The 27,267-nt window shown below is 43.6% G+C and overlaps 1 protein-coding gene across 8 annotated transcripts; it reads right to left on the bottom strand.

The window, feature by feature from the left end:
- Positions 1 to 1,370: 1,370 nt before the first annotated feature.
- LOC120948355 (neuronal acetylcholine receptor subunit alpha-7) lies at positions 1,371 to 27,267 on the bottom strand. Of its 8 annotated transcripts, XM_040364589.2 has the most exons (14): positions 25,962 to 27,253; positions 22,291 to 23,002; positions 22,029 to 22,168; positions 21,542 to 21,586; positions 19,534 to 19,578; positions 17,503 to 17,612; positions 17,225 to 17,405; positions 17,051 to 17,126; positions 16,780 to 16,974; positions 16,209 to 16,295; positions 11,689 to 11,798; positions 11,391 to 11,614; positions 11,125 to 11,295; positions 1,371 to 10,797 (listed from the first exon to the last, which is right to left on the bottom strand). In XM_040364589.2, the coding sequence occupies exons 2-14, from the start codon at positions 22,349 to 22,351 to the stop codon at positions 10,713 to 10,715; spliced, it is 1,530 nt and encodes a 509-aa protein (XP_040220523.1). In that variant the 5' UTR covers positions 22,352 to 23,002; positions 25,962 to 27,253; the 3' UTR covers positions 1,371 to 10,712. The 8 variants fall into 8 exon arrangements, with proteins under 8 accessions (XP_040220523.1, XP_040220518.1, XP_040220517.1 ...); XM_040364584.2 differs by lacking the exon at positions 19,534 to 19,578 and having other exon boundaries at positions 11,397 to 11,614; positions 25,962 to 27,258; XM_040364583.2 differs by lacking the exon at positions 21,542 to 21,586 and having other exon boundaries at positions 11,397 to 11,614; positions 25,962 to 27,256.

The raw sequence follows: 27,267 nt of genomic DNA, 5'->3' as shown, positions 1-27,267 counted from the left end.
CGCATGCCACTACGATCGAATGCGTGCACCCATGGTTGAATCGCGTGCCAGTACGGTTGAATCGCGTTCCACTATGGTAGAATCATATGCCACTACGATCGAATCGTGTGCCGCTACCATTGGATTTCTGAAAGCAAGAGCATAGTAAACTGTTTGTTTACGTTTGAAAGCTGTTTCCTTCTTCGCCGACGGCATTTCATTTGTAAAATACTAATAAATGGGATTTATTCTCTGATTATAGGTAAACCCCACGAATATTGGTTGAAACCAAGGATTTTACCATCAACAACGAACACCGAATATTAGTTGAACACAAGGATTTTACCATCAACAAGGGACCACGATATTCGTCGATAACAAGGATTTTACGTGTAATCAGTGAATAACTGCCTTTTATTAGTACTATTTTACAAACGAAATGCCGTTGGCGAAGAAGGAAACAGCTTTCAAACGTAAACAAACAGTTCACTATGCTCTTGCTTTCAGAAATCCAATGGTAGTGGCACACGATTCGATCGTAGTGGCATACGATTCTACCATAGTGGAACGCGATTCAACCGTACTGGCACGCGATTCAACCATGGGTGCACGCATTCGATCGTAGTGGCATGCGATTCGAGGCAGGCGGTTTGCGATTCGATGCAAACGGCACGAGATTCGAACGTAGATGGAAACAGGTGTATTAGGGGTGTCTAGTCCGCACAACGCATGAACATATTGCTGATGTATTCCATAGGAAGAAAAGTTTTATTATGTATCTCGTCAGCAATACTGTTCGGGTGATCCGAAATGTCTCCACAGTGAAGTTGCACTAAGGTGCGCCTCCGACAAACCTACATCATATAATGATGTCCAACTTAGAGAAACTTGTTGCTATGGAGTATCCATGTAACCAAATGTGAAGGTTTGGTCCTCCAAAAATGTATCGAAAAGAAATGATCATATTGCACTGCTTCTGAACGACTCAATTTTTTGCAGTCGTAAATCGCGATGTTGAATGAAACCTGGTTCTCCGGGACTGTACAATTAATGGACCATGGAAAAATTTACAAACCTAGGACAACCAAGCACTGCTTTGCTTTTGTTCTAAGGCATTGGCTTGGGTCAAAAAGCTCCCATACAAAATGTGTCGTAGCTCTTTTTTAGGTCGTTTCGAAGAAGTGCTACGCAGAATCGAATCTTGAAGAAGGGGATGGTAGATTAGAAAGATTATTTTTATATTTCTGTCACGTAATTCGGAATAAATTGGCTTGTGATGGTTAGATGTGAACCGAGCAAACGTTCGGTCTTGCAGGAGCTACTACACAAGGTAAGCTAGCTGTACACTGTGATATACCGCACCATCATATACACACTTCGAAATGCAACTATTACTCGGAACAACGATCCGTGGATCCGCATTTTTCGCAATTATTATTTGGATATTTTATTATAAAACGTTAACATGTATATATACAAACACACACACATGCAGACACAAACTTTCATTTTTTAGTACACTCGTATGTGTAACATTTTTTGAGTTCCGCCATTTCTTCAGCATCGGTTCTTCTTTTTTTTTACATCGAAACTATAAGATGCTCTCCATTCTGTCTCTACGAGTACAACAAAAAACAAAAGGTTTCCCTTTACACAACACCCTATTGCATCGGTCGCCCGCGGCCGCGATACTTGCACCGTGCGATCAGCAGCACCACACGGTGCACCAGTACCATTTAACGTGTTTCTTTCGCATTTCCTCTTTTTCTTCCTCAAACTTTTGCTTCTCAGCGCTTTGTGATCCTTTCACCCATGCTGCTAGTGTCTTTACACTCGCCTGGAACGTGATAGTTTTGTTCCCTTCCCCTACACGTACGATCGAGTTGCGCTGTCGTGTCCTTGTCTTGTGTTTCCCTACCCCTCCGTCCCAAAACGGGTTCGCGGTTTTGGTTGCTTACTTTGAACAATTCTGCTATTGGGGAGGGTGATTTAAACAAACAACTATTGCGCTTGTGTGTACACCCGTTCCCAGAGTAGTACTTGCATTCTTGTTCCGATTTGAAAATGTGTTGCTAGTGCTGTTTTCTTGCTCTCGTGGTTTTTGTCTACTCTGTTCTTTATGTATTTTTGATCCTGTCTTTTACTGTCTCCCCCCCCCCCTCCCGGCGCTGCTTCATTTCGGGTTTTGTTTTGTATGTGTCGTTTTTAGTTTTATCTATTCCGTTTGGTTTTGCGTTTCAACTGTATTTAACTGGTGTGGTTTGTTTAAATTTACGTTTTGAACCGTAACTATTTATTCTTTCTTCGTTACACGCATAGGGTCTTAAAATTATCTCAGTTTTTTGTTTGTTTAAATACTCGTCAATATGACGAAACACCGTCTGTTAATTTGACTCGCCCGATAACAGACTCACCGTTTCATTTAGTTGTTATTTCGTAAAAACTTGCGCTTTTTGTTAAAAATATTCTTATTTACACTTGTTTTTTTTTTTTGTTTTTAGTAATTATTTTGAACTATTAAGGCCCTCAACTTTCAGGCTTATATTTAGTAAAAATTACTCTTTCTTTTTTTTTGCCATATTTCTTTTTTTTACTTCCGTGTGTGTTCTGCTGCTTACAGTTGATGTGATGCAAATTTTCATTGAAAACATTTGGCATACATAGATCTTGTTTGTGTGTGTTGTAGTATGTATGATTGTGTTGTGTTGTGTTATTTTTTTAATTCCACTACATCGCTTTTACTTCCATACTTTTGGAAAATACTCAACCGTCATGATACAGCATTCCTGCAGTGTTATTACACTGGTTGAAACAAACACATTGGAAGGTGTGGTTGGGTTGGGGGCTGGGAGTTATTTAGAGGACAGAGGGAACAAACAATCAACTGGAAGAGCAATAGAAGAGAAATTAATTTGCCTCTTCGATTTTCAGTGCTTTACAGTTAATGTTGTACGAAGAAACTAGGAGGTAAAGTTTTGCAATCAAGCTGGCACAATTAACACCCGGAAGGAGTGGGAAGCTGCAGTTTATGGGGGTAGTGCAAGAGGGTTAAGGAAGTGTAATAAGTGATAGAACGAACAAACAACAAAGGTACAACAAGATCGTACTAACACTCCAGGTCGTCTGTGGATTGGCAAGAATTTATGAAATTCATTTACGTTTTTTTTACGTGGCCCTCGACACCATGCCCCACAACAACGACTGCTCTCCCGTTGCAACCACTCGTCGACGGATGATGGTCCTAGTGCAAGTAGAATCGATTCCCTGTGTGTTGCGCTGTACCGATTCACAGCTACATACGCTAGCCTTTGGCCTGTTTAACGGCTTGAAACACTACCTCTATTCCAAGGGAAGGGAGAACGAATGTATCGCTAACGTTCAAAATTGGGCACACCTTGCTATTACAGTGCAGTATAACTGCAAGATGAAATGGGTAATGATGGAACTTGCTACTAACTGCTCTCTCTCTCCCCTATTCGGTGCTCACACGAACTACTATTAAAATGCCTTTCCCGCTGGAATAGCTTGATTGCCCTCGAACGATGTGCCGCACGGTTCCGTCTCGATCCCTCGCACTTCAACAGTACTGCAAGGTTCCGCATTTCGGTGGTAGTTCTCGTTTAGTGCATGAAACAGTATGCTTCAAGTAGTACTCCTCGCCCAGCTGCTACTCTAGAAAGTCAGAGTGAGAGGATACGCGCGTTTGCTTGGCTTGGCCCTTTACGGGCCACTGCCGATGCGCCAGTGTCATCCCGCGAGGCTTCTGTTTGCAGTTATCCTAAAACGGATATGGACCGACATAGTGGCGTACACTCGTAGAAATGTAATAATCGTTACACCGCTGTTGGGGGGGGGGCCGGTATAAGATTTCGATGCGATGCCCGCGCTCGAACTCCCATGACCCGCGTCCACAGAGCGGCGAGTAACGCGAAGAACGCAAACGCGTTCAGATTTCGTTAGCTAGTTGCGCTTACATTAGTAAGATCTTGTTGCCCGGTTTGTTAGCTAGACATTAGAGCTGTATTTACCATGCAGAATCGGAGCTGCAGTTCTTTACCTCTCTTTTACGCTCCGTTCCTAACAGATGGTTGCTTCCCATTCGGGGAAAGTACGCTCTACACTCCGTCACGATAGGATCGTTACTGTTTTGGTTGACTTTTTTTGGGGTACGATCAACCGGGTTTCCATTCGAAAATGAATGAATGTGTGGTGTGTGTTACAGAGTGTTGGAGCGAACCTGACCGTCGACGACAGGTAGTGGTTGCACCGGGGAGTGATCGCGCATAGGGAATGGCTGACGTCGTTTACTACCACGGGTAGCACGGAATATCCATCAACGAAATTTTTCCTCTCCGCGCGTGCCTCTTTCCTATTCCCCCTACGCCTATTACCGTTCTCTGCTGCTGTCTGCACGTTTTGCTAAATCTCTCTTCCCCAAAATGGAAAGTGGCGCGTCGGAAAGGACATGTAAAATTGGTTACATAAATAGTTTCTTTTTCTGTGTGTAAACTAGCCGTAGTATTCAAACCCGCAGGAAATGAGCTCATCTCTCCTTCCTGTGGCGTGTGTGTGTGTGTGTGTGTTTTCTGTAGGTGTACCTTTCGGGGATGGCGGCGGGGGCCGTTCCCGAAGCGGAAAAATATGCCATAAGTATAAGAGTAAGTAGACTTTCGTATAAATATATCTGCAAATACAAACAGTAACAGTAGTTTTACACTCTACGCAAATTGTCCCAGTTTTTGTGTGTTTTTGTGCGCGTGTGTGAATGTGTGCGAGCCGCCCACCTCCCTCAATTTTTAAGTAACAAGGGGAAGTTCTGGGGGCTAATAAGGTCGAAAGAAACACGTGTAACAAAATAACGGTTTTGAACGGTAAAATTTCGTTACGGTGGACATTCGATGCCACATTCGATTGGCTTTAACGTTTGTTTTCTTATCTGTCTTTGTTTTTTTTATAGCTTTGGTTTTTGGTTGCAATAGAATTAATTTTGGGGGCATTAGTAGTATTGTTCTCTCACGATTGTTTTAATGTAATAATGTACGGAACGATGCGCTCGGGTGTGCATCGGTTCTACTCGATCGTATGCGCGCCGCCTTTTCGCTGCTCGACACAACCCTGTCTGCAGGTGCTGCTCTCTTCGTATAACGAAATAAATGTTTCCTATTCACTTTCACTTTATGGTGAATATTATCCGTGTCGTGTGTCGCTAGAATCTTCAACGTAAACTGGAAACACAAATACCACATTACCGATGCTTCCTGCAATTCCTTTATCCCGTGCCTGGTAAGAGTGCTAATGTGTGTGTTTGTGTGTGGTAATTCATATATCATAGCATCATCATAACATTTTGGCCACTAGAGTCCAAATATAGTGGAGTCCAATCCAATCGGAATGGAAAGAACCGCCGAAACAGAAACTATTGCGTGCACCAATACTACACAGCTTCGCTACGTGTGTGCCCGTACATTGCTTTTTATGGGGTCCAGCTTATACACGTGGCCCGTGAATATTGTGTCTATGCCACACAGCTGTGTTCTGTGTGTTGTTTTACCACGATTGTTTCCAGTACAATATGTAGGTGCAAGTTTATAATATCGCTGTGTGTATGCCTCTACTAAGAGCGCACGGTGGGCACCTTCAGTGCTGAATGCTGCAAAATATAGCGTACTTGAGAAACGTGTTACTAGCGGGCACCAGGCGGTCTAAAAAGCCAAAGAAATTAACATTTTTTTTTATAATTCTGTGGCTGTTTCTCCCATGGCCTTGCAATTTTGGGCAGATACAGATCAAAATCCTGTATATCCAAGATGAGGAAAAGTATCATCTTTCCGTTCTTCTTGTTGATGTAATTAGGAGTCCTAAAAGAGCGATATAACCCTATATAACGCAACCGGATGGTGCTCCATTTATTGCTGCAACGCAACGAGACTAAAAACACACGCTTATTCCCGGAGTGGATAACGGTCCGGTCTTGCGCAAGCGTCCGCACGTCAACCATTGAACCAACGGGATGCTCCTCAGTGCAGCAAGCGCAGAGCGCGTATAAACAAATTGTCCTGTCTTGAGACTTGAGCAGTAGGAAGTACCGAGTGGTTGGTTCGCTACACAACGTTTAACGCGTGACCTAGGTAAGGAAGACTCACTGAAATAACAGATGTCGTAAAACGAACCCTTTAACTATAGTTGAATCTTGGTGTTTTTGTATGGCTATGGGTGTGTCGTGTGTTGCGGTTTCTGTACGGTGAGGGTTTTTTTTTAGCTACGAGAGTCTTGCGCGCGAACCATATGAACACATTTTAAAACACTAAGTGGCTCACCGTCTTGCGCTGGTGCAATCGTTTGAAGCGTGTGTAACTATAGCAAGATATTTGTCCAATTTAGCATAAACCAAATCCACGTTACACACACACTCTCTCTCTTTCTCTCTGTCTCTCCTGCTCTCTTTCCCCACCATTTCCTAATCACGAGTAACGAAAATTAAATATTCATTATATACCAATATAATATGCACCTATATATATGTAACTTGGTTATATACATATATATATACCTCTATGTATGTATAAATGCTTTTTTTCTGCATGTATAAGTATAGAACTGTACTATAATCTCTTCGCAGTGGAATGGTTTGCCTGCTGACACTCCATGATTTTTTTGCTGTGCACGTTACAAATGCTGCTACCAGAGTAATATATAATTATTTCTAGGTGTGTGTGTTCTGTACCTGTACCTATGTACTTGCTTGATTTTGACCCTCCTTTTTCTAATTTTTTATTTATCTTCTTTTTCCCTATTTTGATTTGCATTCTTTGTAGAGTTGAGCAACTCACAGTTTTTTTATAGTTTTGGTGTGAGACAAACAAAAAAACAGACTTAAAATTATGTTTAAACTACGAATGTTCCATTTTGCATTCCTGTCCGACCTGGTCTTGTGAGTGATAGCGATAGCGTAAAACCCTACGAGTAAAAGACGTTTTTATGGCTCTTGCTCTCTCCTGATGTCTTCGTAACTAGCAGAAGTGGTGCAAGGATCTGCAGTGTACTCGACCGAATTTACGTATTTTAGCTACAAGTACAAAACACCGTGCCAATATGTCGCATCACACGCCGCAATTTGGTGGGTTCTGGTCGCGCTCTGTCTGCAGGTGTGGAAGTATATAAATCGAATAGCAAATGTCCGACAAAACGTGCAGTGCTGCTCCACCCCCCCCCCCCCCCCGCCTCTGCACGTAAAATAGTGAAAAAACTGACTAATTTTGAAATGCATGTATAAGTAGTGTAAACCATTTGGCTTTTTTGTTGTTGTTGTTGCAAGGAACATATCAGAGTAAGTGACAGCTCTAAGTGTAAAGATATTGTTCGCCTTGCATCAGTGTCGCATCGCTGCCCTCCTCCTACTATACGCCACCATTTTCTTCCCTTTCGCGCGCACCGAATAGTGTGTAGTTCGGTAGTTTTGATTGAGACGCTCACTTATTGTTGCAGAGTAGTGCGTGCGTTAGTAGTATACATGGTTCGATTCGGTCGGCTCGGTCTACCCCGCATCGCTATCGAAAACTTGTCCCCCCATTGTCAAGGCAGGGCTTCAGGTCGGCGAAAAATAATGTCAAAAGCATCGTGGTTTTTTCTTCTTCTGCAGTTGTGACCGTACTAGTAGCAATTAGTAAATAGTTGAAGTAGTGTGGTGTACCTAGTAATAGTAGTTGTTGTAGTTTTAGTTTCAGCGTCACCAGTAGATAGTATTAGTAGTAGTTGTTGTAGCAGTAGTAGTAGTAGTAGTAGTAGAAGCAGCCGCAGCTACTGCAGCACAAAAACACACTATGACGAATAGTAGTGACAGATAGTACCTTAGTAGACACTAGAGTGCGTAACAACTAAAAGAGAAGAACAAAACAAAAAAATCGTTCTAAAAATCATCGCATCAAATAACGAAAGCATCGTTTTGCAAAACGGCCGACAATGCGCTAAACATTCTCTATCATTTAACATAACACATTGCCGTGAGTCGTCTAGCTGCTCCTTGCAGGCGCACAGCTCTCACCACTACCCTTACTTTTAACAATCTTTTGACACCTGTACGTGACGATTTCGCGTCCAACAATGAACGGAAACAGTCGCCCCAGAAACGTCAACCTACAGTCGCAGTACATTGCTATAACGTCGTGCTATAACGCATCCCGCTGGCGCTACTGTAACAGAATTCCTTTTTGGCTTTTGTTTTTTATGTGTGTGCATATTTCTTCGCGTACTCTATGTGTGAGAGCCGTTCAATCTCAATTGGTAATAAATAGTTTCCCAGCAGTGAGTGAGTTTGGCATTCCTTTATCTTTTGGCTTTGGGTTTCTTGGCATTTCCGTGTGCGTATTGCATTGCAACCAGTTGCATCCAAACAACTAACAACACCCATTGTCGTTACGTGTTAGCTGAAACCTATCACTAAGCTGCATTGATTTTCTGACAGACTTGTTGCGGTTATCCTATTTGGGTACTCTTGAATAACGTTCACGCGTAACTTGCCTCTACTGAAAGTGAAAGTGCGTTTGCCAAATATGTGTGTGTGTGTGTTTCACACACTTCCGTTTGCTATATCAATGCCTGCGCACTCAGACACACACGCACAGAGCAGCATCTTTTCACCCGATTGCAACGGTGCAACGGCGCATTCTAACGTGTGCGCGCGCGCACGCTTTATTTAAGTATATATGTATATATATATATATATATATATTTCTCCTATCTGTATTTTCTTATATAGTTTTGTATTTCTTTGTTATCATAATTATTTGTTGCACCTATTCGATTTGCTTCTTCTAGTAAGAGAGTCGTGTAGTTTTTTTTTGCTTGCAGTTTGCACCGTGAAAGAGCAAATTTATAATTTTATATTCGAACTCTATGACAAGTTTGTTCTGTAGTTGTTTTTTGTTTTACTCTCTGTATCCCACTATCTCGCTTTTCCTCTGTCACGCATATATTAAACATATACGTGATTTTAAACTTTTGCTACTTAAAGTAACGCTTCCTTAAATCTTCACTCTACATTATTCCCCCTTCGCTCCGTTTCTCTAATTCCCTCTTTTTCCTCCACACGTAACACGTACACGTACACTTATGTGCACATCCATGCATGCTCAGCCTGCTTATCATTGTAAGTATTGATTTTGTTTTGTTTAAAACACAATTAAAATAATTTACCATTACACCATCTACATATAGATGAGTAGTCCTCAATATAAAAGTACTTTAATCAAGTCGTTCGATTTATCTTCTGCTACTTCTTCTTCTTATTCTTCCCTTGCAGTACACTTAGTATACTAGTTCCAAAAATACAACACTACAGTATCAAACAGCGTCCTCGTATCAAATCAAGATGCTTGATTATAATATACGTCCTCTCTATTCCCCGCGTGCGTCCCTTCCTTTATCGCTTTCAATCGGTGCCGTGTTTTTGTTTGTTTGTTGGCTGTTTATCATTTCCATTGTTCATACGTTGTTCTAATTCATAAAAAAAAGTCCTGCTCCCGTGTCTCTCTTTACCCATGTTGTTGTCCCTGTTGTTTCCATTACATTACGCGCATTGTGCTTGCTTTTGGTGGTATTCGTTTACTCTTGTAACGTGCTCATACGTTCGTTCGCAGCATTGATTGCAGTCTGTTTTGCAGTTCGCATCACGGCGACCACTATTAGCCCTCGAATGTTTTGTTTGTATGTTTGTTTTTGTTTTGCCCCATTTACGGTTTCCTTTAAAAAGGGGGAACCTTTGTTCTTTTGATTCTACTAGCCTGTTGCTCAGGATGTGTAGTAGATTTGCTGCAATAAATTACTTTGCTGCATCGATTGATGGTGTAGAGTTTCGTGGCGCAGCTAGCCAGATGACGTTGGCTGTCGATGGTTGGGGTGTGTGCGACGAACATGTGCGCATCGGTTGTATCAGCTGATGGTTTTTGTCGTGCCTCACATGAGCCAGCAGCATCTTACACAGCTCTTGGTGCCTCTCTCACTCGTTTTTCACGCATAACGGAGACACACGAAAGTTAGTATGATGAATGATTCGATAAAACCAAGGATAGAACACAGAAACCAGAGCAGCACGGCCTGCAGAAGGAACTACCGATCGCGCAGTCGCTCGGGTTCACTTCCTATTTTCGTGGTCTATTTGCTCGTGCTGCCTCCGGGATGGATGGTGCCAGAGCGCGTGGTAAAGGAAAGTAAACAGTAAAATAGACGGCAAACGCCACACTGAGCCGCTCCCGTTTCTCCGGCGAAGGGACGATCCGAATTTCGGCGCGTCGTGCTCCGGGGGCTCTATTCACATTGGTCGTGCACACACACACACCTTTCCAGCTAAGGTGCGGCCTTCTCGCGCAAAGAAATCGGTCCCGGGCCCGTGCTTTGGCATCGATTTTCACTTAGTGTTTTATATTGATGTTTTGCTGTTTGCAAGCTACACTGCAAACGGGGAATTCGGCAGTACGAGGGCGTCAACGCTTTGATAATTGGAATCGCTTTTGCTTTTTAAAATGCTCGCTCCTCCCCCACTATCATGCGCATTTGCTTTAACTAGAATCACTGCAAACTATTTTCATACGACGCGCGCTCTACTTATTTATAAAATATATGTATATATTTTATGCGTGTTTGTATATATGTATATATACTGTGTTTTCTCTCCCCCTTCGCTTGGTTTGCTTGGTTGCCGTCTGCCGCGGGCTGCTCGCGCAGGTAGTAAGCCGTATTTATTGCACTATTATATGAGGAGCCGATAGAAGCACAGTGACGGTCGCTATTATTGTGAATAATGTAAACACGAAAAGGCAAAATCTGCAAAAAACGCAAACAGGAAATGGTTAGTAGTGAAAAGGGAGAAAAGTAATCTAATTTTGGAGTGAATTTCGGAAGTCCTCGCCAAATAACAAATCTTCAAAATTCTTGTACTGTTAAAAATTGAAGGAATTTAAGCGGATCTCCACACGCAACGCTATCCCAACAAAAATGTAATCTGTGGTCATCGTTTTACATTTTTCTGGCTGTGGTTCATCAATTTCAAAAGTTTCGTGAATTCCAAGAATCATCCAAGAATAACCAAATTCGTTACTCATGATTCGCGGAAGGGTTCACGTGACTGACACTAATGGCGATGTCCCCTACCTGTCAACAACCATCGCCGCGAACTTCCAGTCGCTGATCAATTCCTGTTCCTCGTCCGCCTTCTTCATGCGATTCGTGATGAACTGCAATTCCTTCAGTATGTGGTGCAAATCCTTGTGCGAACATCCGGAACTGACGTTCTGCTCCTCGACCGTTGTTAGACGCGTAAAGCTACGTCGGTGAACAGAACAAGGGTGGTATTCGAAGGTAAAAATAAGAAACGGTATCATTGGAGGGGTTTCATCCAGCCGCTAAGCTTTACTTACACTGACCCTCCTATTGCGGTGGTCGAGCCAGAAATGCCGGAGCAGGGATGGCGGAAATCGTCATCGATATCCAGCACGTTCGCTAGCAGCGATTTCGAGGATCGCTCCTTCAGCTCCAGCTCCTTCATCCGATTGCTCAGGATGATGGTTTTGCGCGTGATCTTTCGCCCCGGTCGACCCATCCGCAGTATCCACGGAAGCCACTGGAGGAAAACGGATTTGATCTGCGGTGGAAAACAAAAGCGGGGGGATGAGCAACTAACATCTTGGTCTCGCTGCAGTGCGTGCGGCCACTCACCCAGGGAGGCATCTCGTGGATATCGGCGGTCCGGTGATGGTAGTTCAGTACGACAACCGTCAGCACGACCGACGAGGCGACCATGAACATAATGCAGTTGAAGTACGTTCCTGGAATGTGTTGCATTACAAAAAAAAAAGACAATTAGGGACGAGCGAGCCAAGTGTGGTGCACTAAACGACAGGCAGAATTTGAGATGGAAAAGGCAAACTACTGTTTTTTTTTTTTATATAAACTAAACAATCATTCCAAAAATCGAAAGCGAACGATAGAATCCGTCACACAACCAACAACCGACAACAATGATGCATCGAAAGGATAATAATCAAAAACCAAACTGAAATGAACAAAAACTAACAACAACAAAAAATACGAAATTCTATAAACATGCTGGAATCATGCAGAGAGCACTAGTAGCACAGGACTAGGGACTGGGCGTGTGACATTACGTAGAATTGAGCCGAGAAGCATGCAGTCGTCGGTGATGAGAGTGGCTTGATGGATTGTAAAAACAAAATTGGCAAGAATCAACATTCCGACAGCAACTTCCGTTTTGTGATGCTGGTACTGTAGCGGACATTTTTGCGGTTAACTTCCGACCAAAAAACACACCCACGATTAAGAAGGGAGGAGCAGCAACGTATGTAATTTCCTCGTCAGACATTCATGATTGACTTGTCTCAAGTAACGAACAAAGTAACGAAGCGTTGGTTTGCCTATAGGGAGGTGACAAAATGTAAATAAAAAAAATCATCGACCTAGAACGCTTCGAAGTATCTGTGCGGTTCTTCGTGCCAGAGATATTGGCTCTCCATTATAGTAACTGGAGAGGTAGACCAATAACTTTTGCTACACTGGCTGAACCACTGTCTCTCTCTCTTTTGTGTTTTCATCATTAGTGGGACATGAGCGAGATATATGATTCGCCATGATGTCGGCGGTATGTACATTCACTACATTTCGCAGCGTTTTGCGAGCTGCAGGTGGTTTGAGAATTCATACGCAGATTATCAACACTTTTGGATGCGGGGTGGGCGAGAGGGGGGGGGGGGGGGAGATGTGAAGTCTTCTATAAGCAAGAGCTAGCGGATGACAAATAATAATGACAACAACTCATATAAAGTGAAGCACATTTTCAAACAGAAACTCAATAGAGCGCATAACTTTTGGTCAGCTAAAAAAAAATATCTTTACACATTATCAGCAGTAGAAGGACAGAAGTAGCACAAATATGTATTTACATTACAGTGGATTTTGTTGTGTGAACATTTGGAAGGTTTGAAGCAAACTGGAATCGCAGAGACACAACACAACACCGCTAAAAAAAGCACAAACGCACAAACCCTAACAAGCTGAGCAGTGAAACAAGACCAAGAGAGAAAGAGAAAGAGAGACAGAGGGGAGCTGCATTGCAATATCGAACCCCAGGATCGGCTCAGAATTCTGTGTGCCCTAGTCTGAACGCCCAAATGCCTTGCGATAGGCACTGATTTATTTAATCGAATCATCGTTTGCTAAAACGCAAACACGCACACACCCACACCCACATATAGATACTTCGTCACGTAAAAAAAAAACCATACTCTATGCCCGAACAGGTGGTGTTGTCGGTTAATGGATAATGTCTTGAACATCTGCGACAAACCCTTGAATCGATCGGTGGAAGGGCCAGATGTGACTAATGCTCGCCTCATCATCGAACTCTAAAAGGGGGAGGGATCGAGCGCGCAGGGACGGGAAAACTGTGCAAAACTTTCATTAGCCTACGCCCGAGAAAACGAACCCAAGAAATTCAAAATGAAACAGAAATAATGCACTAAAATTACGGGCAAACTCTGCAACAGAACGGAAAGATCAGAGGTGGATGTGAGTAGTAGAAAGCAAACAAAACAAACCATGCGAGTAATTGCAAGGGAGGGGTGGAGGAGCATGTGGCAGGATAAGTACATCTTGTTCCACCCGAAATTATGGTGGCAAGCTTGTTATGTGTATATGCATGATTGTGAGGATGATGTTTGGAGGAGAATTATATGATTTATGGTATTGTGCTCGGGATGGTGGAATGTACCAGGGACGCAAGGATGTGTGTGTGTGTGTATGGTTGATATGATATGGTAGCAAGTTAAGAGAGTGTTGTTTAAATCCGGAGGTTTGAGATGGCAGTTGCGGCTGGGTAACGTCTGTTTGTACATAATTATGTTCAGTACCTCGAAAGCTACAGTTTACTGATTAGCGTTATATACGTTCGTTTAGTAATTGTAGTAAAATATGTGGATTCATACATAGGCATGTATGGTTGTGCAGGGGGAGGGGGTGGGGGTGGCACACCATACGAACTCTTATCGCTTAGTTTTTAGGTCGAGCTGCATTTTACACCTGTACACGCACACGCGCACTGCCGGTTAGCGGGAATGATGCCGAATCATTCACCAGTTGGTTTATTATTAAGTTCTGTTAAGATGGAAATTGTTTTTGAATTATCCAGGTTTACTTAGTAGAGCTACTAGTAGAGCCTTTTGTTTTTGTTTTGATTATTTGCTTGAGGGCGTGGAAGGAGTGGATAGATATTAATATACGTTTTGATTTGTTTGTTTGTATTCAAATATGTTTTTTTTTTGTTTGGTTTGGTTTGTATAGTACTACTTTCTTTAGGCTATACCTAGCAAAGGGACTGCTTCGCTCGTTTTCGTAATAACATGTCCCACTAATAATGAAAACACAGTTTGAGATACCAGTATAGTAAGTCCTGTAAAAAATAACAAGAAAAACATCATCTTAAATCGTTGAACATTGTAAGCGCGCTCTCTCTCTCTCTCTCTCTCTCTGTTTTCACTGGATCGGTAGTGTGCAACAAAAGCAAGTTGTCTAATGAATCACAAATCGAGAGGCCGGTACAGGCATACCACATTCTAAAATAGGACTGCTAACCGCAGGTTTTGCTCATTGGCACAATCCTTAGCAGTTTCGTGGCACGATCTTTTGTTCGGGTCAGGATGGTAGACAGGTGTGTTAGGCACTGTTTAACTGTTGTGTGTTGAGGGGGGGGAGACCAACAACTAAAATCAACCCACGACGACGACAACGACGACGCCATATTTCCATAATGTTTGTTCGACAGCTTCCACACAGTGTTCGGAACCGGGTACTGATCGTAATGATTTGCCCGCAATATGATTTGGCCTAGCAGCAGCAGCAAACACACCGAGACACCGGGGAGTTGGCTCCCTGTTTTTTTTTGGCAGAATGTCATTTGAATTGGAAAAGTAAAGCAAGGAAGCAAAATTTATCACTGATGACACTACACAGAGTAAACGCAAGAAAGCAAAAGTGTTGTCCTACTGGTAGTGGTTTATGCATAAACATTTTTAAATTAGTTTCATTTACGCCTTAGTTAGTGAATATTATACATCCGTTAAACCTCCCCTTGCATCAGTTGAACATTTATTTAGGCAACACTTTATTGGCTGTGTTAGTGATTGTTATGTTTTGTTTTAAGTTTTGTTCATGAGTTGTTGGTTAAGAGTTTATGAAACGGATATGTTAGTAGGCATTTTACTGTTTAGTGAATTTCCGGACAGTAATTGAAATAAAAAAATGACTGCTAAGAAAAAAAAAAGAAAAAAAAACCTGAAAACTACACACAAATGAAAAGAAAAACCAAGCCACTATATAACAAGTGATAGAAAGAGAGACAGAGGTAGAACAAGATGCACATAGACAAAAAGGATTGTGCCACGAATGGCTAACTGGAATAAAAAAGCAGAATAAGTAAATAGAATGGCAACCCCGTTCATCTAAATCATGCAATTTAGTAATCTGCAACTAGCCTGCAAATGATAACACTAAGATTAAGAATTTGGTAGACTAAATTAAAGGAAATGCGTACACTACTATGCAGTGACGTAAATATGTGTAATAATAGAGCATTGTAGCAGAGAGGAAAAGAAAGTACGTAAATCTAGTGCTAGAACAGTTTTGTAAAGAGGCTAATGGGAGTAGGTATAAGAGATAGATATCAAAAAGAATAAGAACATACTCTCCAGAGTACTAACAGAAAAATCTTCAAATGACATTAAAGGAAATTGTTTGGAGCTAAACTTTTGTCCATCGTTTACACACGAAAACGGAAGGTTCACGAAATGTACTGCTTCTTTAGGCATTGGTTGCTTAACGCTTGTCTCATTACACATCGCATATATATTAGAATGGTTAGACTTGAGATTATTATGACTTGGGATTTGAAATCTGCACTAATGCGTAGAAACGCTCTGCCAACGGTCCCGGCAAAACAGCTATTCGACAGTAGACAAATCACCACAATATCAATCAACGTAAATTGACAAAGCCAAGCATTCACACACACACAAAGACAATTACACAGTTATTCGGGATAACAGCTAAAATCATTCATCGAAAAAATGGTGGAGGAGCTCGAGAGAAACAAACAATACAAATGAAACAAACGGGGCAAAAAACCATCACAAAATGCCTAGCAATGGATGAGTTCAGTATCGGCTAACCTAGTAACGGAATTGCATCGGATACTTGAGGTAACGTCTCCGCAACTAAATTAAGGAATACAGTGAGTGATAGCAGTATAGTTACACCTGAAATGAAAGTGAAGTCGGTTTAGTTTACATATCACGTACTACACGCCGCTTATGGCGCTCGCCCGTGTTCGAATGTTATCGTCATGCTATGCATGGTTTTGTAAGACGAATGGAAATTTAACTGGTGGCCTGGGACCTTATAACAGACAGGACGGGGGCAGTGCGCTGAGTTTGAGTATATTGCCCCAAATCGGTGGAAGGATGGCAGATGGTGTTTATGCGTTAAATGCATGTATCGAACAAAACAATGCGCCCTGTGTCGTGAGAATTCGGCAATAACACACAATACTGGGGAAATGGATCGATGGCTTCAAGAATCTACGAATGTAAGGGGCCAAGCAGATGATTTGGTTGAATGCGTCGAATCGGATGTACAGGCCGGCCACGTGTTTTCCTGATCTTTGAACCACGAGGATCGCGACGCCGGCAGTAGTCGCAGATGGCAGCTGCAAACACTCTTCCCAACTCCCCGTACACTTACCAAGGGTCAACTTTTCTCCCGAGTCCGGTGGAAGCGTGAATCCGAGCAGGGCCATCGAAGAAATTAAGACGCATGGAACTATCAAATTGAAGAAGTAGTAAAGTGTCCGTCGCCGTATCTGTATCGTGAACGTTATGTCCACGTACGGCTCGGGACAACACTGATATGTTATTGTATTTTTCTTTCCGGGCATTCCTGTGAAGTGGACAAGAGTGCATAGATGTAGACAACGAAGTGACGGACATCAGCAGCATGTGCGGTAATACCATACCTATCAGATACCATTCGCCGTTCGTGATGAAATCCGACAGATCGCCTCCATCGTCTGAGTTGAGTATGAGATCCAGCTGGAATTGGAAAAAATCAATCAATAATTAGTCATTCTTGTCATTTTTGGACTGTGAGACTATTAGGAGGCGCTAGCAGGACCCACAGTTTCGCCTACCTGATTGCCATCGTACGTCCAGCTGCCGAACTTCATCTCACAGTGCTGGTCATCGAACGGGAACCACGTGATGTCGATTTTGCACGTGCTCTTAAAAATACCGGGAGGAACATATAAACAGCTTCCATTGTTTTTCACAACTATATTCGTATGATATGTTCCGTCGAATCCTTCATCAGCACTGGAATGTTTGCAGACGTGGGAGGGGTTAAGCGGAAAGCGATTAAGCGATAAGAAGGGTTGCGACAATAACAGCCTCATTTTCAGCTACCCCCTACCTGTTGTACATCAGCACGTCCGGCTTCCAGAGTTTGTTCGGGGTAATTCTCAAATCCCTCACACCACCGTATTCGGAATCGTTCCAGCGCAAGTTGTAATCGTTCCATTCCTATAATGGGCCGTCGCCACGAAAATTGAATCAGTGGAGAGCTATTTTGGTTTCGAGGGCCAGGCCAGACAGATGTATGCAGCACGTGCCCACCGTGTTGCGCTGGCAGCAGCACACGCGTGCCATCGACCCAGGAGGTAAGAGCACCTCCCCAGTTGATGGGATTGGTTTAGTGTACAAAACAACTATTGGTTCTACGTATCATATATAGTATATATTGTGAAGCCATTGCGATAACCATATTTATGAACATTTACGAGTAGAAGCGGTAGTAGTAGCATTATGAGTATTATTAGCCAGGCATTTGCACCACATGCAGAAGGGGCGGCAGCCATAACTGCCAAGCCGAGAGCTGATCGACCGTCGATCGATACGTCAATCAGGCCTTTGGGATCTGGCCAGAACGAACCAGTTGCGATGCAACGGACAGAGTAGGGAAAAGTGTTCCATCAAAGCTAATGCAACAAGACTCAAATGCATAACGGGACAATATGCTAATGGCATTCCACACTACGCTACTTTTGTATCAGACTGGGGAAATTGAAAACCGCAAACTACAACTACAAACACAACACGAGCTCATGCAACATTTCAACGGTGAAGTTTTTTTTTTAATATCAAATTACATAGGTATTGTGTTTAGTGTGTATCATATTTATATGATCGAGTGCATTATTGTCAGTTAGGTTAATTTTACAGAAAATGTTTTTTTTTAAATTGTAAATTGGTTTTTAATGTGGTTTTATGTTGAAAAAACGGCATAAATATTTTAATTCTAAGTAGTCTTTATCTATATTCAAAAACATTGGTGTTTTATAGTAATAATTCTTACAGACCTTCTTCGTCTTGTTTAGGGCATTATATCCAACCTACTCATGGGTTACACACACATCGGACACCCAAATTAAAACTATTTTTTCATGTAATCCCCTTTGCTAAAATAGGATGACGCACGGTCTGAACGGGAAAGGCTCCTTTGTCCGGGCTTGTAATAGCCGGTACGGTTTATAATTCGACCACCGAGACACGTTGTATCACATACGTACACGGTGAACAAATATCTAGTATAGGATGCTGAAATTATGGCTGCAAAGACCACCTTTTCTAACGATAACTGTAATAACTCATCTCTTATTTTGCTAACTGATGTTTTTATTAAAAAAAATTAATGTTCTTATTGTAGACAATAAGTATCATCTATTATTATAATACAAGAGCATTACATTAAACTCTAGCTATTGTAGGACATTAATTCTGCCGTATTGTTTTTTTTTTTGTGTGAACAGAGATTATTATTTCCCTTTTTCAAACAGCGTCATATTTTATGAGACAAAATAGAGCACACACTAAACGTATGGATACTTTTCAGAACAAAATCTTTCTGTTCTGAAGCATCACAGTTCCAATCGGATCAAAGCACTAGACGATATAACAGTAACGAGGACAAAAACCAGGTGTAATAATTGTACATGTACATGTGTTCAACCAGCTACATTCAAACCAATAGCTAGATAGTAGAAGATTTTGTAATAGGAAATAGTGACAGCAGCAATAGTAATAGTATAAAGAGTAGAAATAGTAGTTAACCAATCGTACAGAGGCTCTAAGGGAGATAGAAAGATGGCAGCAACTATGCAACTGTACGCAGAGTACCCTAGGAAGCTGGCTTGTGTATGTTTGTGTTTGTTTGTTTTTTTTTTTAAAGTTCATACTTTAGGAGAGCCAAACAAGGTTCGGTATGAAATAACTCGTTCGCAACGCTATGCATCCAAACACTCCTAAGCTTTTGTAAGATAAGGTCTAAGGTATAGGTGGGCGATATTAGAGTAACTTTGTTTTGTTTTTGTGAGCTTTGCATATTTAATCATAGTTTGTCCGTTTATAAAGCATGCAAACTTTACCGTGAAGACGTGTAACTTACCAACGACAGCCATATGTTCGTTATTAAAAGTTGATTCTTCTCGTCCTACAATCATCAATTTGCAGAAATGAATGGATTAAATCAAAGGAAACAAACGCTATTTGCATAAGAAAAACTGACAAATAACGACAAACGACAAACGATAAGAGAAAATAAACAAACAATCCGCTGGTGCTATCAAACAGAGCTTATCAAGGGCGGGAGGGGGCAATAGGTGACAGAAAAAAGAGACGAAAAGAATCGAAAAGGAAGTAGTAAAATGGTAATAACAAAACCGTGTAGATCGGTGATTTCAAAATCGTACGCTGCAGGATCGCTTTGCAATGCGCTTGCTTGGTGTCATGATAATGATAATAAATATAATCATAATAATTATAATACTAATGCAAAAAACACGGGTGTGAGGTAGCGAGTAAGGGGTAAGAATCAAAATCAATGGTTAAAAAAAAAAATTTCCAGACACGTAGAGATTAACATTATTCCTAATAAATCAGCTAGGTATTATCTAAAACACACACACCAGGTGAAGCTAAACACGCTGGCCACCGGCCCTCACAAAACTTTCACACGCACGCACAATCGAAGAAAATCGAGTTTAGTAAATACATGCAGATTATGAGTATTAGGATCTTGATTAAGGTTTGTGAAAAAGAGGAAACGTCGCAAATCATCGACAATTGTCTTCGAGGGGTTTGCATTTCTTTTTTGCTTTGTGAGGAAACTCGATTACAAAACAAAACAAAAAGTTTATTATATTACAAACGATAAATCTATGATTATGACATGTACCCATTTAAAAGCGACATAAACAGAGATGCCAAATAGCCTAGGCGCATTTTTATTTTCAATTAAATATCTGGTTTTTATTTGATGTTTAACACTTGTTTAAATTAGTAGTTTGTTTGTTTTTTTTTTAAGTGAGGGAAGCTTTAATTTTGCTATTTAGTTAGTAAAGCCTTTGCTGGGCTTTTGCTACGCATATGGTTTATAGTTAATTAGGCAGGGGAATGATGGAGTGTTTGTTTTAGTGGGAAACGTTTTCCCAGTTTTAAGATTACGAACTATTTAACGCGGACTCCGCGCACCGTTCCTCGGGGAGGAATTTTAGGCGCAACTACGCATGTGTTTTTGCTTGATGTTGCTTGGTTAAGCTTTATATTCGGTTAGTTAAAACAACAAATCACAAGTAAGTACACACAGCGAGTAGTGAAAAGTCCAGTAAGACACGACAATTATATTTTATAGCAAAATGCACTGGTGGGGTGGGACGGTTGGTTGTTTATATGCTTCGTATTAGAACTAGTAACACCACCATTGTCATTAGCGGGCTGGCGAGGCGTTCGAGTAGAAAGGATGACTTCTTCCGTTGTTATGCAGGGTATAGGATTTTTGTGTCGCTGTATGTGTGTGTGTGTGTGTGTTTGTAAAAATAGTACACATTTAGTGCACATGTTATGTTTTTTGTTGTTGTGTACCTCAGTGATTGAGAAAAAAAAGAAGCATGCATTGAACGAAAGATACAACATCGAAAGATAAGGAACCGTTGAAAGCCATAAAGTGTAAGCTGGAGCAAGCTCTTGTGCCTCAGAAGTTGACACTAAAACTGTTGTTCCGCGCTCCCTGCGAACGAGAGCTGTGTATGTGTGTTGGTGTGTTTGTTTAGTAACTAATATCGAACGATAAAGATTGTGAAAGATAAAGAACCGGAGAATAGTTTAAAGAGCAAGGAGAAAGTTTGACACAAGTTTGTTCTGCACGGTTTGTGCTTTCCGCAGGCGGCAGTGGAAGAAGTCATCCCTTCATGATCCCGCACAATCCCCCCCCCCCCCCCACTTCCCACGCGCGGGGTTAAGTAGGCGTAACTGTTCATAAATATAGGCTTCATCATCCCAATTGCGAAAACAAGTGTGTTTCCTAATCCAATAAACCCCTGGCAAGGGTGTTGGAGATATTTTATGGTATAATGCTGCGAAGAGCGTGTCGCTGCGCCCGGGTACATGCCACTTACCAGATTCAACCAAGCGTTGGTAGTGAGTATCTGATTTTTTTCGTCCTAGAATAGGTTCAATAACGGGTAACTTGATTATAATGCAACACACAACGCACACACACACACACACATACATAAACACGAGAGAGGTATACACATGGTATACACAGGTATCAGAGTGCCCTGTACGCAGAGCCCTGCAGTGCTAAGCAAAATGCACGGACGCACGCACGTACGTGGCTAGCCCGGCCCGGTACGACAGAAATCCGTGAGCGCGCGCGGGCGGATCGACACGGACGGGCACAGTAAAAATGTACAAAACTAAAAAAAACCCAAGTCCAGTAGGGGAACAGAACAAAACCAAAACCGAAAACCAAAACCCAAAAATTGGAAAACAAAACGGAAAAACCCAATAGGTGGTTTTTTTTTGGTTTGAAGCCAGAGAGAGCTACGGAGGGGGTGTGAGTGTCACAACGGGAGCACCACCGGCACGGGCAATACTCACAACATCGATTATTTGCTGCAGCGTCAGCCCGAACTTCACTTCCAGCGGATCGGACTCGTTGGCGACCGGGCGTTCGAGCGTGTTGTACGTTGCCAGTAGATTGTTCAGCAGTCGTTTCTCGTGCGGTCCCTGCAAGCTGTCTGCAATTGCCGTTGCGTCGTCGAAGGAAAACAGAAGAAACAAAAAACAAAAAGAAACCGAGAAACGATTGTCAATAATGTGATCTCGGGGGCGCTGGAAGGTATAGATGAAGTAGACTTACCCTTAATGTAGATGACCAGCAGACACAAAACGATGAGATACAAATCCATAACAAAATACATCGTTGAACGCAACGCCACTCGAAACTGTTCGCCGCGCTGAGCGATTACACATTTCACGCGCTTTTAATGATCTTCATCGGAAAGGCGAACAACAGCGGCAGCGGTGTGTGGTTTCTTGAACGCGAAGGAGGGAGGGGGGGGGGGGGTGTTGCGCTTCTTTGAGCTATTATCGTTGCTGCTTCCCACCACTGTCGTGTGTATCCTTTCGTGCTTAATCCGTCCTGTCCGGTCAGGGGTCGGTGTAATGCGCCGCAACGGTAGTGCGCATCCAGCCTCAATTCACACAGTGATTGCGTACAATTCCTAGGTGACTCAGGCGTGGCAGGCGGGAGGTTACTCTTTCAATTCCACTGGCGTTACCATAAATCCGCTGGACGACGGCGGGATGCACGTGCATGGCAGTGCTACTGCGTACTGCGTTTGTTGCGTTCACTGCTCCTGTGGCTGTGTGGCTGTGCCGCGCAATGTGTGGGCCAGTTTGGGCGGGTACAGAGAACGGGTGTGCAGCGCAAAAGTGCACATGCAAATTGCAATTAGCTAAATGGGGCAAAAGTGTTGGAAAGCTTAATTTTCATCTGCTGGCCACGTGATCACGACCGGTAACCGCTGCCACGTCCACCAGTCTGCTTCGGCGATATTCTATTGCTTGTACTGCAAAGAGGAAAGAGACAAGAGAGAGAGAGAGAGCGGAGAGAGAGAGAGAGAGAGAGATAGAGAGAGAGAGAAAGAGAGAGGGAGAAAGAGAGAAATTAAATTAATAATTCAGTTGTTAGGTTGGAAATTTGCAAGTTTTAAGCAGTAACAATAATGAAAACAAGCGAGTAATTAAGATACTTTAGCCATCTTTGGCGTAAAGTGGGCAAACAACTGGCTGACGTTATCGACGTTATCACACACACACACACATGTATGGGGGAGGGTGGGTTAATCGATGTATCGAAACACTAATCTAACTTGCGCGCTCCCCACAGAATGAAATGAAATATGAATGCCAGGAGATGCTAAACCCCTTTGCCAAACTTCGATTTTAAAATGGCCACTAAATTGCCCAGAGTCGTCCTTCTTTACGGTTGCAGATCGTATGCATATTTTATGTGAAGCAACCACCACCAAAGATGTGGGGCAAAGATGGGCGGCCGACAATGCTGCTGCTGTCGTGTATTGCTTACACATGTCGCCCTTCTGTGTGTTTTTGAACACCACCAACCGTTCCTTTTTCGCGCACACACACGCCTGTGTTACAGGCACAACCTCCAACCCATCGATTCCTCCACCTGACACACTGCTCTCCTGTCCACTCTCACCCACACGATCCCGCTCCCCTCCAAGAAGTTTGCGCACCAGCAGTATGTTCCTCTCAGCCCGAGACGGCTTTTCGAGCACGCCAGTGTCCTAGTTTTGAAAATTTCATTCATTCATTCATTCACTGCGCTGCGCCCCTAACCTTACCGACCAGCAAATCTTAACCACCATCTCCATCACCACCCCCTCGTCCATCTGCCCCTTCCCACAGGGAGGAGAGCGGAGAGCGCAGCATGTGATTTACAAGCCAAGCGGGTTGGGAAAATGGGATATTATATGTTTTCTGCACCACAAACGCACACACACACACACACACACAGCCACACATTTGCAGGATATTACTAGATGCGGAACGGCGATGGCGCTCCGTTTTGAGGGCGATGTACAATATACCGAAAAACTTTGTCTTCTGCCTGGGCCTGCCTGGGCCTGCCTGCCCGGTTTTACAGGATTGGGGCTACTGCCAGCCAGGGATAGAGGAGGAAGTGTGTTCCCGTTTTTTTTTTTGCAGCAACGAATGATTATCGATGGGAGCAGGAGTCGCTCGCGGTTCGATTTTTGTTACTGCTCTGTTGCTATTTGAACCACTACCTCACCACCACCACACACAACACAGCCTGCTGCTTCGATCAGCGCACGTGCCTCCTCCCCTTCGCCACACCGACGTGTGCCTGCTTCCGCGTGTGCTCTCTTGCTTGCGTACAAAGCGCGCAAAGGATATGTACGCCACTGACTTTCACTGCGAGAGAACGAGCGACAGAGAGAGCGAGAGAGAGAACAAAGAGTTGACTGAGAGATGAACTCCGTGCAAGGAAGAGAACGACCCATTCGCGGGTAAAAGAGAGTTTTGACGTTCTCCAGTTTTGAAGGTTGAGGGACAGGGGGGGGGGGGGGGGGGGGGGGAGGGGGCATGGGTTGTTTCGAACTACACAAGGATATCACGATATATTCTTTCTTTTTTTTTGTAATCTTGGGTGCACACGGTGGATGGGCAGTGCAGCATATAGCAAATATATGTGTGTCCTTGCGATTCACCAACCCCCCAACGGTACAACTGCACAGTAACGCACGCACACACTCTCACATACGCGCACACGGCCACCGAAGTTTGGTGGACACCTGGCGCACGAATCATTGTCCTTGAGCTTTGTAACTGGGTTAACCTGGAATGGGACACACGCGCACACATACATATTTGTCTTTTTGTTAATGTGATCAACACAGTGGTGAGAGGATGCGATGCTGGAGGCCTTTAAATGGTGAACCAGCAGAGGGTTGTCAAGCAGTCCAGTGCCTGGCTAGCCAGAAAGGGCAAAAACGCAATGAACTTGAAATCAATCCAAAAGGTCAAAATCTCCACAGGCGGGCAAAAGAAAGCGAACAAATTCTTGAACGGCTCCGCGAAATCGACGCTTCCATGCAGTTTCGATTTGTCCTCGCGCAAACACACACACACATTACCCTTGGTCGTCTAGCTGTGACTGTGGGTTGCACTTTCGCCCAATTGCCTCATTGGCACGTGGCCAACCGACTGGAGTGCCAGCCAGACTGGAGTCCAGTTCTAACCGCTTACTGCTGCCGCCCGCACGGCACCGAAATTGTCGACCACGAGGGGGGTTTTGGCTGCCCGACTAACTCTCGGACGCAGGGGGCAACGTACCGATTGGTCGATTTTATTGAATTCAGGCTATCCATCACCTGCCAAAAAGGGTCATGTCCTGCCAAAGCTACTACTACTGCTGCTGCTGCTGCTGCTGGTGTTGCTACTACTACCACCACCCGCCGTCGCCACACTACTACTACTAAAAGCCACTATCTGCCTTTGGCTTTGGTACACGCACTGCACGGGAATGCTTCCCTCACTGTGTGCAGTCGAACCGACCGACCGACCGACCGACCCCAAAAGCTTTCCCAACATAATTTCGGTTCGCATCGTCAGCGCGCGCGCACACGGCATACATCTAGATGTGTATCAACAGTGTAGCTAGCTTTTTGCAACAACAGGACGATGGGAGTGAGCGAGCGAAAAAAAAAAGAGCGATAAGAAGAATGGAAATCCACTTACAGGGAGAGAGATCGTTATCACAATGGGGTTTTCACTAAACTAATCAAGGCTTTTTGTCTTTTTCGATAGTTAATAAAGGGGGGGGGGGGGGGGCGCTCGCTCAAGCGGATGATGGGTGCTCCTTTTATGGGGCCAAAACTCAAATCGAATGCTTTTCAACTAGAAAACAGAAAGAAAAAAAATAGAAAATAAAGAAAGCAGCGCTACGGGTTGATGAAAAGCAATGGCGGCTCGAACACGTACGATTGCTGAAATACGTTTCCTTGTTGCTCACTGCTGGTTCTCGAGGAGGGGCTAGGAGCGGGATGGATGATGATGATGTCCTTGTGCAGAAAAACGGAGGCAGAAACACAGGTAGCAGCACCCAGAAGGCCAGAGGGGCACAGGAGACCACCGTGTGTTTGCGTGAGTGGTCGGTGCAGGGGGCGGGACGGCGTATCGCGCGTTGCTTCCTTTCCGTTGGGATGGATGATGCACACATACACACACACACACACTCACAGCACTTTTTGATTTGCTTCCCCGCTGTTGTGGCCAAAGAAGTACCCACTTTGGTGCGAATTCACTATTGCTTCACCGACCAGCCGAGGGTGGCACGCGTTCCACCACCTTCGCTGCTTGCTTGTTGCATCCGACGTTTAAACACTTTCGCGAGTACGAAAAAGCAAAAGCTCCTCTTACACGCGGGGCGGCGCGAGCGGAAAAAGTTCACCCGTCCTCGCGCAATGTCCTGATGGGACCGAATTTTGCTGTGAAGTACAGTGCGCCATGCACACTCACACGCACACGCACACACACACGGACGTGAAGGTCGGGAAGAAAAAAGCGCAACCAGCACCTTTCGCCTCCAACAGTCGAACAATCGAACGGGCGCACAATCAAATCCTGGCGTGTTCAATAGTCGAGGAATCCAAAACGGGGAAGGGAAGCGAACAAAGCACACCACACACTATAAAAATCCTTCTTAGTTGTTGCTGCCGCTGCTGCTCCTGTTTAGAGGTTCCTGGCGTATTTGGTGGAAGGGGCCGCGCTACTCAATGCGTTCAAGGGGCACACACCACCAGCAGAAGTCTCATTATTTCTGCCTCTGAGTGTTTTTTTTTTTTTTTGTGTGTTGGTGTAACTTGTGTCTGCCAATCCGTCACGACGCGGGTGCCACTGCCTAACGGTTTGACTGCCTTTTCTGCACTTGTCAGTCGGCCGAGCGCTTCCGTTCATTGAAGGCAAATCTTTGCGCTTTCCGAGGCGTGCTCGGTACGGCTCATGCGTGCCCGCGCCGCCGCGTTCGGTTCGGTGTTAGCATGCTTAGCGAACGCCACAATTTTTCGCCACCGTTCGCGTCGTTTCGGGGCGAACTGTCGTGAGGGTGAGCTTTTGTTGGCGAGCTTTTTTCCCTGTGCACACGTGTGCGGCTAACTTGGTTTGCACGTGCGAATTCAAAATTTGATTAAACAGGGGCACTTGCTACCAGCCACCAGCGGTTGAGCTCTGTTAAGCTACTTCGTTTAAAAAGAAAAATAATATTAATTTCAAACTATTGAACGTGACA

Source organism: Anopheles coluzzii, chromosome 2 (genome assembly GCF_943734685.1).
Source record: "Anopheles coluzzii chromosome 2, AcolN3, whole genome shotgun sequence".
In the NCBI taxonomy this organism is placed as follows: Eukaryota; Metazoa; Arthropoda; class Insecta; order Diptera; family Culicidae; genus Anopheles; species Anopheles coluzzii.
This window is presented reverse-complemented; position numbering and strand designations above follow the sequence as displayed.

What these genes read in the sequence shown, in the direction of transcription:
- LOC120948355 (XM_040364589.2), bottom strand. Translation starts at nt 22,351, where the DNA reads ATGTATTTTGTTATGGATTTGTATCTCATCGTTTTGTGTCTGCTGGTC. An exon ending in ACCGCAATAGGAGGGTCAGT is followed by an intron (nt 11,296 to 11,390) that starts GTAAGTAAAGCT and finishes TCACCGACGTAG; the next exon opens with CTTTACGCGTCTAACAACGG. An exon ending in GCGGCGATGGTTGTTGACAG is followed by an intron (nt 10,798 to 11,124) that starts GTAGGGGACATC and finishes CGTTTTTTGCAG; the next exon opens with ATTTTGCCTTTTCGTGTTTA.